Below are 13077 nucleotides of genomic sequence, written 5' to 3'. Positions count from 1 at the left end.
ATTGTAACAAACTGTTTCTTACCCACAGATTTCCATCCACCAAGCTGGTATCAAGCAGCCTTTGTAATGAAAGGATTTCTCAAAACACAGACCTTTGAGACAGTTACTGACAACCTCTCCTCCCTGACTTACAGGTTGATCTAACCCATACAAACTCACATCAGCCAACTGGCAAATGAATGTATACACTGATGATATGGATATGGATTTTCTTCTTTCCCCTCAAGAAAAATGACTGTTATTTCTGAGGATTACTAGCCTCAGAAATAAGAAGAAGCCTCTACCTTTCCAAGACTCCTGAATGTAGACGCGTATTCCTCTGAACATTTCCATATACACTGTCATAGCCAGGTAGCCATAAATAAGCATGGTATGAACCCCTGTGATATAAGTCTGCAAATCCACTTTCTCTGGGTCTTCTTAAGTGCAAAGAATACCCTAACAATTCACTACCTTGATTTTGCTGTAATTTTACACATTTGAGTGCAAAAGCATCAAACAAGCACAAACCACTAATTTTTATCCTCCAAAGAAATAATACACAAACACACTTTTACTAGCATTTAGAGCAGGAAGATAGACATCAACTCCATGGTCCCTTTCAGTGATGACTCACCACCAGTTACTGACTAGGAGATGTGAAGACCTGCTAATCTGATGGTGATATTTCTTTCACTAGTCACCAGCCATGAGCAACAGCAGCAACTTGCTGACCTTGCAAGTTAGACATATTACAGGACTAAAATTTGGAAAATATTTACTTCTACTGAGGTGACAGTGATGACTGACCTGCAATGATCATTAATTGAGGCAAAATTAGGTCAATATATACCCGAAGTTCCCTCACTGCTTTGTCTTCATATACCTAGAGCTAAAATTAATCTTGGTTCAGCTAGGACCAGAAAATACCCCTCTGAGCTCTTTATTGACAGATGTATGTTACAAAAAATTTCTCTTTACAGTATCAGTTGTGTAAATTCTCTGAATTTCTGGAAATAGGCATGAAGTATACTATCATTCACAGTTCTGTTTCTATTTTCTTCTCAAGTCTCTATACATGGTTACATCAACCAAAAAAACTGTACTGCCTAACTATTTTGAGTTTGGTCCTCATGAATCAACATTTCGTTTTTTACTAATACATGTTACTGATGATACCAACATCATAAACCATTTCTGTCTCAGTTACTGGCATCTATAATTATTTATGCTTAGAGATAGTAATCTTTTACATTTTCAGTCATCATCCCAAAGCACTTTACAAGTTGCTTTTTTGTTAACCCTGGCAGGAAGCAACTGAAGCTCAAAGTAAAATCAGTTATCTCGGGTCACAGAACAGGTCAGCAAGTCAGTGTATTTCCCTATCCCAAGCCCTCCCTTTCCCTTGCCACAAGACAAGCAGTGATCAAATGATGAAACACAAAAGGTGAATAATTAGATGAGTAAGACAGGATAGGTAATGAAGACTGAAATGAGCCTCTGCCAACTACTTCTGCCTATCTCCCTCCCGCCAGGAATGTTACAAAATGTTAAAAAGCTGCGACCTGGACCATTCACGCTAATACAGCAGACAGAGCTGGTGTACAGCAATACTGCAAACTCTCATGGAAGCTTTCTCTTTACAACTTGCAACACAATATTTGTTCTCCAAAATTGCAAGCCTACTGCAGTATCACGTTGATTTAAGTATCACCACCTCATCAGACTTTGATGTTGCTACTCCAGAAAGGTCACCAAATACCTTCGCAGATAGAGATGTACCTCTCAGGAAGATGAATCCAAATAAGGAGAGTGGAAATAGAGATGTAGTAACACCCACTCTGTCAATATTTCCTTAAAAAATGTCCCCAAATGTTCATTAAGTTAGAAAATTTTGGGTTTATTTCTTCAAGTCATTAGCATAACTTACAGCAATTTAAGAGGTACTATCCAAGGTGAGTAGGAAAGTTGTTACAGGGCTGCTTTCACGTAAGTGTTACAGAAGGAGCCCTATATAAAGTGCAGACCACCTTTACAGCAGCACATCTCCCACAGAGCCAGAAGTCTCCAGCATGGTGTTGCAATCTGCAGAAGTTCGAATTAAGGGCCATGTCAGTGTCTTGTTTTGGAACTGGGGACAGTCTACAGACAACAGAAACTGGAGCTCTGAAACAGGCAAGCAGTGCTAACCTGTCTGATTCATACCATGTCCTTGAAAGTTTATCTACACAACCTATGATGGATAAGTTGTGCTTGCAAACTGTCAAAAAAGGCCAAGGACAGTCTGGGTATTCTCCTAAATAATTCTGCGCTCTTGATGCAAAAGAAACCCTTACCAATAAAAGAAGTGCCAGTGTCCTAACTGGATCCAAGTATGTGAAATTTAATTTCCCTGAGGGCTGAGAGTAAAGATTGGGTAAGAAAACTGGGACACGAATGGATTGGTTCATATGAAAACCTGAAATAGCCCTGGGCAGAAATTTGGAAGTATTGTGAAATACTGTATAAGAAGAATCCATCTTCATATGCAGGGAGTAACTCTAGATGGGAGATGTAGTAACACAAGCAGATATCCCAAAAGGTTGTACAAAGAAATATACAGAATGTTTTAAATGGGAATATAGGATGTGGCAATCCAATGCCATGGCGTTATGCAAATATTTGTACCAGATGACTTGGACAGAACTAATTAAAAGTTCAAATGCTTTGAACACATGAGATAGACAACACTGCTGATATTGCTGATATCAGAGATATCAGACAGCTGATGCTCATATGATCAAAGTTAAACATCTTCCCGTTTAGTTCTGATAGTCAGTTGAGGTTGTCACAGCCTGATACACAACTTCTGGTAGATGCCATACAGGCAGCATTAAGGCTGCAAGATGTAGGAATGTCAACTCCAAGCAAAGGGTTCGATCATACTGCAAGATGATAACGCACTGGAAGGAAAGTAGGCTGCTCAGGTTTAAATATCAGTGCTTCCTCTGCTCATAACCATAAATCCTAACACCTCAACCTATTCTCATCAGACTCTCCGGTGATGATACAGAACAACGGGATGGCATGCATGTGCCTCAGCTCTCAAGGGAGAAAGGCTCCTTTAGCAGACCCTCATCTTGGATCCATCTTCCCTGGAATAATTTTTTTTTCCCAGGTAGTGGAAAATAAAGGTTTTTTTTCCAAAAAAACCCCCTTCATTTGCAAAATCCAAGTAATAATAATAAAAAAAAAAAAGAGTGCACACAAATCTTTAACAGATAACTCTGTGTGTTGCCAAGTATCAACCTGAAGATCTGGGAACTTAAAGTAAACCAAAGACTGTTGAGAAGAGGAAGGCGTGACCCAGAACAAACCAGAACAAATTCCAAAACTGTAAGATTCCTCATAGAATACAAACAATACAAGAATACAAGGAACAATATGCATATGGGTAAATGCACCGAGGTCTACAGTCTTGGTGGAGAGAGCTACATAAAAGGACACCTGCCCCCTGCTCAGGCATTCAAAGAAAATTGCTATTTATTTCAGCAGACTGACCTTACATTAGGTCTTCCTGGTAGATATACTGATTCAAACTGCCTCTTCTTGAAGCCTAAGTCTGGCAAATTTTATTATTCAGCTGCATGACATAATGTCTGAGGCATGGTCTCACTGGTGTCTTGGGAGAACCTGAAGCCTGTTGATGAGATAAAGTATTCATATGGGATTTTCCTTGCGAAAACAGTAGGTCCTCCTTGGTCTGGAATATAACTGGTTCTTTCAAATGATATGCTACTGGATTTTTAAATTATTTTGAGAGTTTTTTTAAGCATTACTCCAGGTTCAGAATTTAAAATTCTAGCATTACTCAAAACAAGATAAGCTGCTTGTCTGTTGGATTGCTCCACTGTGTCAGCCTTTGACCAAACCACAGATATGCTCCAATTCCTTGGGTTCTTTAATCACAGAAGCATTTGAGAGAAGCCCACAATGGTCATTCCATAGCAAAGGGCAGGGATCCAGTAGCAGCGGCAAGACACTTTTACAGTCACACCAGGGTTTCTTTGGAGGAATAAATATATCTACCTGTCAGTAGATATTTTGCATATCAAGGCACAAACTAGGTTGAGGGATCTAACAGAAAAATTATGGAAAGTGAGCCCTGCAAGCTACAAGTCTTCGCCTGATATCATTTAAGGAATTCTCTTTTAAAGTAATGTCCCTAATTTCCACTCTACTATCCAGGAAGGAGAAAATAGAGAGGTACAAGATGAGTTACTACTGAGCCCAAAGGAGAAAGAAGAGTATACTTGCTCCAAAGCAGAGACTGCTCTATCAGAAAAGGTCTTCTTCACACCAGCAAGTCATAGTGACTCCAAAGCTGCTCTTTTGGATATCACCCTTTCAATCTCACAAAGAAAGATGACTCTGGTACCTGGCCCATAGATGAAAGGTTCACTTTAGGCTTCTGGCCCTTAGACTACATGTAATACGAGTCAGAAACCTAATGACTTTCATGCCTCAACCTGTTAGATGCTGGAGCTTGCAACCTATGCCTTGACTCATCCCCGGAGCACTGCTCTTTCAGGTAAGATAATCAGACCTTATTTTTCATAGACAATACTTCATATGACAGTAAGTCTCAGGAGGTTTCAACTAGCCCAAAAATATCTATGAGGTGTTGACTTAGTTTAGGTATCATTCAGACATGTGATATTGGGCAGAAAAATAAACATACAAACAATCTTGACCAAAACCTTGTTTTAACTTTGTATTACAACGTTAGACTCTAGATAAAAACTGACCAGGTCAGGCTCCAAGAAACAATTTGTATTAATGTCCAAATATTACCGGACAATTTTTGCCTAGCACTCATTATATATAAATAAATATATATATATACCCCTCATCCCAACCTCCCACTGGAAAACAACTTTATGGTAAAATCTCACAGACAAATTCCAAACAACTATATCATGATTTCTGGCATATTCCTTCATGCCATTGTCTTGACATTCAAATGAGTTTAATAATTGCTCTTTTGAAGCTGCTAATGTTAAAAAAAAATCTCTCAAGTTCTGGAATTGGCTGGGAATTCCAGGTTCTAACAGCTACACTGGAAATATTCACTCATCAAGAGGTTCAAAAGACACTGTCAGAACTGAAACACAAACACATGTCAGAACGACTTGAAACAGAATGACTATAACTCAGAGTTTGGGTTTTCTTTAAATTATGTTTGAAGAGCTTTAAAATGTTTAATTTATTAAACTGGCTTTGATACTACAGGCATAGCTTTCACTTTCAAGTGCTACAATGGCTCAATGGAACACAGAATATATTAAGCTTAAATTCCACTGCCACCATACACATTTATGAAAGACATTTTAGTGTTTCTTCACTTGAAGTAATATACTGTCTCTGTGAATTTGACATGAAAACTGAAGCAGCAGCCTCTCATACTGCACAGACAACTCTGTCAGACACCATCACTGCTCCAATTACCAAAAAATCCACTAAGTAATCACAACTACTAGTAGCTGAACACAAGGAGCTCCTAAAAAAATTCCCCAAAATGACAGATTTGGTTTTCGAAGAACAGTTCAAGTTTTTCCAGACGTTGTTTCAATCTCTCCTGGCAGATCTGGTCTCTGGCATGGCTTCTCTTTTACTTCCCTCTGCCTGGCCTTCCTTGAGGATGTTGTCATAAGAAAGACCATGTGCTCAGCTGTTTCTCTTCCATATACCCCTATTTACTGTTCTCTTCCTCTATCCCTGTCAGCTCCTAGTGTCTACTAGGACACTACTTCAGTCCACTTAATACTATGAGCCGATGCTTCAGACGCAGTAATACCAGTGAAACCCAGGCTTTGAACAAAATCACATCCTATGAAGCATGCTTTGTACCCTTTGCAAAGGCAAGTAAGAGTTGTGGGATCAAGAAACTCAAAATCTCCCCCACAAATGCTGAAAAGAGCACAAATGTAACACTGCCTTCCTTCCAGAGAAGGACTGGGCAGTGAAGGGCCACGTATAGACTAATACAGTGGACAGAATCAACGCCTGCTATCTGATAACCAACTCTTAGAATTACAGCACCACTACAGTGTTTGTCTGCCACCCTACCATCTAATATCCACACACACTGTTCAATGCACTGTTGTTTTCTTAAAGATGCACTCTTTACTGTACATACACCATTTGCTTACATGTGCAGCAGTTTTCTAGCTGCTTAATACCAGCAAGCTACCGAAGTCACAAATACTTCATTCAAAAGGTACGTGACAGGTAAGACAAGTCCCAAGATTCCATAAAAAGTATTCAGTTAATACTGTGCTATATTTTATTACATTCAACCTTGCCTTCACCTCAAGTGACACATCAGAGATTACATGTTGACAGTACAGGAGAGCGGTTACTGCTCCAAAAGAAACAAAACAAATACCCCAACACCCCCACCTTTGGGCTTAAATGCATTATCACTACAGTTTTTGAATGTAACAAACCACAGAACGGGTGTCCTGGCATAAAACCAGAATCCTAGGTAGTAGAAAGTAAGTGCTCTTTACTATCAGCTTTATTTTAGTACATACACATAGGGATTTGCAGAAGTGCCATTTGCTGGAAACGCAGCGGCGCAGGGAAGGAAAAGTCAGTCTCTAACCGCCTACGAACAAAGAAAGCTAATTTAATTTTGAAACAAAAGGAACTAAATTCATCATTCTGAGGCAACCCCAGGACATGCCAGCATGAAATGGAAGAAAAGGAGTTGCCAAAGACATGCAGAACAAGCTTTTTAAAGTTACCTGGAATCGGGATATTTTGTAAGCGTGGCCAAGCTGCTGGTATACATGTGCCCACCCACATCAATGTGAACTGGTGCGTTGGATTTTGTGAGCTGCGCTGGAGTGGGGATGCCTTGATTGTTCAATGGAGATGCAGGGGATCTAGTGATCAGAGGTCTTGACATATTGGGCCGACTGTCCTGTGAAGAGATAGACCTGGGTTAATGATCTCCTTAAAAACCTCACAGAACCCCCCCAGTCTTGAATCAGTAGCACTGTCTCATAGCCTTAGATTATGACTTTTATCTCAGTAAAGCAAACACGAGTACTTGGTAGTTTTTAAAATGAATCTAGCTCTAAGAGTTTTAACTCGCTACATTTTAAATAAGTGGGGCAAAATGCACTCATAAAACCCACAAAATAGAAATCACATTCAATAAAACAAGTTTTTCCTGAATACTATTTGTGACAGTCAATCCATACCATTGAAAAACGTCATTCTCATTTTTAAGAGTTGATAAAGACCCCGCCAGAAAGAGCTGCAGACAAAAAGACCAAGAACAATGTTTTCCTTAATTAAGACAACCCCAGGTAGACTTTTCTGTTCCTTCCCAAGCCCTCTGTCAACTCATACCACCAGAACAGAAATACAAACCCTCAACTCCTCCATCCTGCACACTCTTCGCTCGAATTCCCAATTCACATAGCACGGGAACAGAAGCAGAAACACCTGGACTAGTCAACTGCTCATGGACTGCAGACCACTGGACATCGACAGCCTTTGAGAAAGACATTTTCCATTTAAAAGTTACACGTATGGCGACAGCTGCCCCCGCGTGCCCCACATAGGCTGCAGGTCTGAGCGGCTTCCCGAGGCCGGCGAGCTCCGAGCGCGGAACGGGAGCCGATGCTCTGCTGATGAAACCAACTTTTAGTCACAAAGGAAGCGCCGCACCGCCAGCACGGAGCAGCGGCCGCCTGCGCGGCGGGTGGGGCAGGGCAGGGCGGTGAGCTGGAGCCAGGAAGGCAGGCGGCAGGCAAAGTTGGGGATTAAAATAGAAATGCATTCGAGAGCGGTTTTGAGACGGCCCCGCTTTCGACTGAAGGAAAGCCCCATACGGGGTGGAATCTTATAGGGATGCCCTGAGAACTAAAAGCCCTTGCAAATGACTAAGTTTTACATTTAAAAGGTAAGCAAAGCAGCGAGAAGTCAGATACACTTCATCACAAAACTCTCTTTGTTCTTTCAACACTGTCTTTCAGCTGCACAAAGAAATGGATTCCCTGTAAACATCTCCTCAGAGCCAGGCAGCAAACCTCGCCAAAGCGGAGCGCTGCCGTGAGAGAGAGTTACACGGCACTCGGAGTGGCGAAGTCCGCCGCCGCCAAAAACATCATTTCTCCATTTTTCACGGCTGCTAAAAGACTCAAACCAATAAAGGCAACAAGAGCCAGGTAAATGTCTGACTGATATGATTTACAGGCCAACGTTGCACAATAAATCCAAGTAATATGTAACAAAAGGCATCTATAAACCACAAGGTACTTAACTAATTTTCTCTCGTACACAAAAGCAAGGTAAGGTCTAACACTGATAAAAACGAAGGGAATGAAGAAAAACATCTAGTTTAGATGTTGGGGTGGGGGGGGAAGGGTTGGGTTTCTTCTGTTTCTTTACAAGCAGAAGTTAATATAAATCTGCAGAAATACCAGGCTTAATCACTACAATTGCTTGAGGAGGTGCCTGCAGCGCAAAGAAGACAAGTCCAGACAAAATAAGGTACACACGCTATGCAAAACTAATGTCTGCTACAAATGCTATGTGGTACAACCACCACCCAAGATGCTACTGATCTGCAGTACGGTATTTAGTAAAATAATGAAGAAAAAATTAAAAACAACAACTGGAAAGGTGAAAGTAAGGCAAGGACTGATACAAATTGAGGGTGGGGGGGAGAGAATGTGTTGGACAGTTAGCAGGAGGAAAGCAGCAGGTCTAAGGAACACATTTCAGTGCTTAAAAGCAGACAAATGGTTTGGCAAAAACAAAGATAAAATCACCAACGAAAGCTGAGACTAAAATGAAAAACAAATTCTGTAACTTGCATGAGACAGACACCACCATCTCCCTTAGCAGGATCCTCTCTGGCAGAAAAAACACAGCTCTCTTGCAATTTAACACACTGCAGCACCACCGAGTCTGTAATAGTTTTTCAATTGGACACATTCTCCTGTATACCCTGCCTGGGGCTGCTCAAGAGAAAATGAACAGATTTGCAGGGTTAATATTGTAGTTAGGCTGGGACCTCATTCAGCATAGCTGCGATAGCACTGGCTGTACAAAGCAGTAGAAGAATGTGTAGTACGAACACCAACTGCCAGGATGGGAGATAGGTCGGAGGACTGTGGGCATTTTACAAGAAAAGGGAACCAGTTTCCAAACCCAAGTTGGAACCAATCTGCCATTTACACAGTTTGCCTACTAAAACTCCCAAGAAATAAAACTGCTTTATAATAAAACCATTTGCTGTCTTATTTCAGCCTGCTCCTTTTCAACATTTCATCTTCAAGTTATCTGCATTTATTGCATCTCATGAAACAATGCCCATCTTCTCAATGTTTAGTTATTAAGCACAATAATGCTAAGATTGCTCCAGTCTTAGCTCACAAAGCGTATTTCCCTGGATAAAACCAGTTCACTACTCTTTTGGAGACCACTTTGAAATTAGGCAATGGTATTTCTACTACAGTTGCCCCAGAGAAATAAAAGCAGAAACGGGATTCGGAGAACCAGGTACTTTAAAAAAAACCAGGGCTTTTTAATGTGGCACAATGCAATATCACAGTCACAGCACAGAAGGTCACCATCCAATGGGTATGGCATTTAACAGACCAAAGCTGTATCACTGCATTAGTTAAAATCACTGTTTAGTTCAGCTATGGAAAGGATAACACAGAGACAAACAGTCTCTCTGAAGAAACACGTGCCTTGCATCAGATTACTGCAAACATGGAAGTGAACAAGCTTTGGTAAAAAGTGGTAATAACAAGGTATTGCTGGTAAATTATTAATCTTCTACCACCTAATGTGACTACAAATATAATTCCTTAGAAAGAACTACAGGAGGAGAGAAGGAAGTCATAGAAACTAAACTCAGTGGGATCTAGTAAGCTATCTAGAATAGCTGACAACAAAAAGAATCAAAAAGCTCTTCAGAACCCTTTCTTGAGATCAAGCAGGTGAGACAGGCACCCAGAAATGGGTTCAGAGCTCAGCCATGGCTGTTCCCACATGGGAGATCCCAGAGGCTGTTGTCTGCCTCAGGAACTGCATTAGCTTTGTTCATGAGTGGGACACAAAGTAGGGCTAGCACCTGCAGTGGCTGGATGGGCAGTGACCTTCCTGACCTGTCAACAGTCTGTCACTTGACAGCTTTTTTTCTCAAATATTTTAGTATTTATCCTACAAGAAAAAAAAATTAAGTAGGAACAGGAAATTGTCAGTTTTACAACAGTTCCCATAAACCAAAATACTTCAAATACCCTGTAAAACATTTATCATTCTTAGTATTCAAAGATGATTACCCCCCCCAACAGCTTCTCATAAAAATTAGTTCCCATTTTCACTCAGATTTAATGTATTACTGAAACTATGTACTCAAAAGGGCCAAAATCTGTGTGCTAGGCAGGTTAAAGGCATTTAGGGTTGTATAAAACTTTTCAGTGTTGGTTCAGCATCAGAAACACTGCTCTATTAGCACAATTTGGGGCTCGTCCACTTTCTTGATGATATTTGAAGGGGTCTTTCCCCAACAAGTAGTTAGTTCACAGGCACAGGTCTTTTGAGCATATCTGAACCTGCTTCGCATTTTCTGCTCTAGGCAAGGCCTCTTATAGCCTCAACAGAAGCGAAAGCAGCCCTCCCTGAACTACTCCTCCTAGTATTTACTAAAATCTGTATGATTTAGAAGTTTTCCTACCAAAGGGGACTGAGGGTCATGGAGGAGAGCTTTCAGATCTCTTCTCCTCCCTGCCTGTTTCTTCTATACCGTCTTCTCCTCAACTCCATTCAAGAATATTGTTAAAGAATAAGCCTTTACACCTGGGTTGAAAAAACACAGTAGTTGCAGGGCAGAGATGTGCACTCACGCAACTGGTCTACCAAGCAAGAATAATATAGGAACCATATCAATTTTCTGGTAGCAAGTGGAAGAAATAAGAGATATCTGAAGAATGTGAGTCATTACAGTGTCCTAAGTGTACAAAATTTAAGAGACAGGAGACTTACTCTTCTCCTCAAAATATTAGCATTGTTGTCAGAAGTATTATTTACATGCTGTGGTCTTGAGTAAAGTCATCTCAGTTCCCCTCTTAAGTCTGAAACCTTGACAAAAACCATGCCACTACAAGACAACCTGAGCTCATACACAGAAGAACTGACATTCAAGTACATTCTGCTTGACTCACTGGAAGTGGGGATCATTTTAGGTTGCAGGTCAAAACACTGCTGGCTGGGGTTATTATAGCCAACATCTTCCCTGCTGTGAGCCAGCTCAGCTCAAACAAGAGTATATATGCTACTCAGTATTAGTTATTGGATATTCCCTGTCACAGCCCAAGCAATTATTTCTGCTGAGAAACTCAAATTTATGTATTTCAGACTCTCTTGGATTTTTCTGAGGGGAGGTGAGGACAAGCTTGTCTTATTGTTTCTAGACATTAGAAACAATAGTCGTGCAGTAGTTTATTCTAAAGCATCAAATCAGCCTATGTTCATTATCCTTTTTTTCACAACAGAAAGCCATTAGAGAGATGTCTCTCCTTAAAAAAGCTTGGTGCCCAGAAGAGTTGGAAAAAGCTGTTAGCACATCCACATCGGCCACCTCCAGCAGAAGTGTCAACTCTGAACACACATATCCCACTGTATAGGGAATGAATCCAAACAGCAAAAAAACTTTAGAAGTTGGTGACAAATCTCTTTTCCTCCAGTACAAAGCAGAAATCACTCAAGTATCATGAACAGCTATGCACCTGCACTCTGAAATAAACAGCAGGCTGGTGCTTGTGGGTGCTTGTGGGATGGGGAAAGCCCAGCTCAAGACCCTCATCCAAACCAGAAACATTAGGACTACTGTGAGATTTGGCTCCTCCACAAGTGTCCCCATTTTGAAGATATACTTTTTCAAAACAAACATTTCATTAAAGATTAAAAATATAATCATGGTCACGTCTTACCACAATGCTTAAACAAGTACCCCCCACTTTTTCCAATTCAGCAAAAACAGTTGCCACAACAAAGAAGCTAGAGAAAGCATTTATTCAACATAAACAATATCAGTACAGTACAAACAGCACTTCTGGAAGGTGTAGCAAGCAGGCAGATATACAGAGACTATGTGTCCAAGAAGCTCAGGTGCTTGTCCTGCTGGAAGGGGAAACTGCCACCATGGGCATCTCTGGGCTGGTGATGTCCTCACATCATATTTTCTGGCTACGGCCCTGGTACTCTGCATCCACAGATGACACCAGGTTGTGCTGGCCCCTCAGACAGAGACCTGCAAGATGGTCAAAGATGGACCCCATGCACAACACAGAGCATACAAACTGCATTTTGGTCTCAAGGTGTGCATGCCATCACGGTGCTTTCTCTTCACCTTCATTCTGAAGAGCCCAGAAGCACCAAGAACTTGCCCAGATCTTTGTCAAAAAGTCTTTACATGTGAGCACATTCGCATCTTTTCTTCTGTTTCTTCCCCATTACACCAGTGGCTGGTAGCTTCCTGAGGACATGGCTGGGCTTTACGGCTGCCACTGGGTCTGCAAAACAAAGAAATAGCCCATTGTTTTCCCCAGCGAAAATGGTGCTGATTGCACTGTCATGTTTTGCCTTTCACCAATATAATCCCACTGCCTTCCTCTTGCAGCTGCAAGGTTTAGGATTGCTGAGTCTGAACATTAGGAATTATGTTTATAAGGCAAAACTCCAGAACAATTGTGTTTGAGTGTCACAGGAGAAATGGGCCCAAAGCACAAACAGCTGCAATTGAGTGGCACAGCAAGTTGAGATACTATGTCCCCTGAGACTCAACAATAGTACTAGAATTAATATTTTAGATCTCTGAAAGAAAAGCCTCATTTTAAACTCTGAATGTCTTTCAACATATGACAGAAGGTCAAATTATCCTATACAAGACAGTCAAATACAATGGAGAGCTTGAGAAGGTGGAAGGTTTTTTGGATATGCTGAGGCACCTAAGGGCAGAAGAAGACCTGCAGCTATGCCATGCAGCTGCTCACTCCTCTCACCACAAGTGCCATGCTTGCAGCACTC

The 13077-nt window shown here is 41.1% G+C and overlaps 1 protein-coding gene across 7 annotated transcripts in view; it reads right to left on the bottom strand.

Moving 5' to 3' along the window:
- The window catches only part of KCTD1 (potassium channel tetramerization domain containing 1), a 101823-nt gene that overhangs the window by 27475 nt on the left and 61271 nt on the right, over positions 1 to 13077 (bottom strand). For 3 of the 7 annotated variants that reach the window (XM_032704820.1, XM_032704793.1, XM_032704769.1), the window contains exon 2: positions 6768 to 6946. In XM_032704820.1, coding sequence (XP_032560711.1) covers positions 6768 to 6931 — 164 coding nt within the window. In that variant the 5' untranslated portion in view covers positions 6932 to 6946. Of the gene's footprint in view, positions 1 to 6767; positions 6947 to 7401; positions 7666 to 12400; positions 12564 to 13077 lie in introns of those variants that run through there. The other 4 variants (XM_032704811.1, XM_032704803.1, XM_032704784.1 and 1 more) reach the window with 3 other exon arrangements.

This window comes from Chiroxiphia lanceolata, chromosome 1 (genome assembly GCF_009829145.1).
Source record: "Chiroxiphia lanceolata isolate bChiLan1 chromosome 1, bChiLan1.pri, whole genome shotgun sequence".
Classification (NCBI taxonomy): Eukaryota; Metazoa; Chordata; class Aves; order Passeriformes; family Pipridae; genus Chiroxiphia; species Chiroxiphia lanceolata.
Note: the sequence above shows the minus strand (reverse complement) of the source record. Positions and strands in the feature narration are given on the sequence as shown.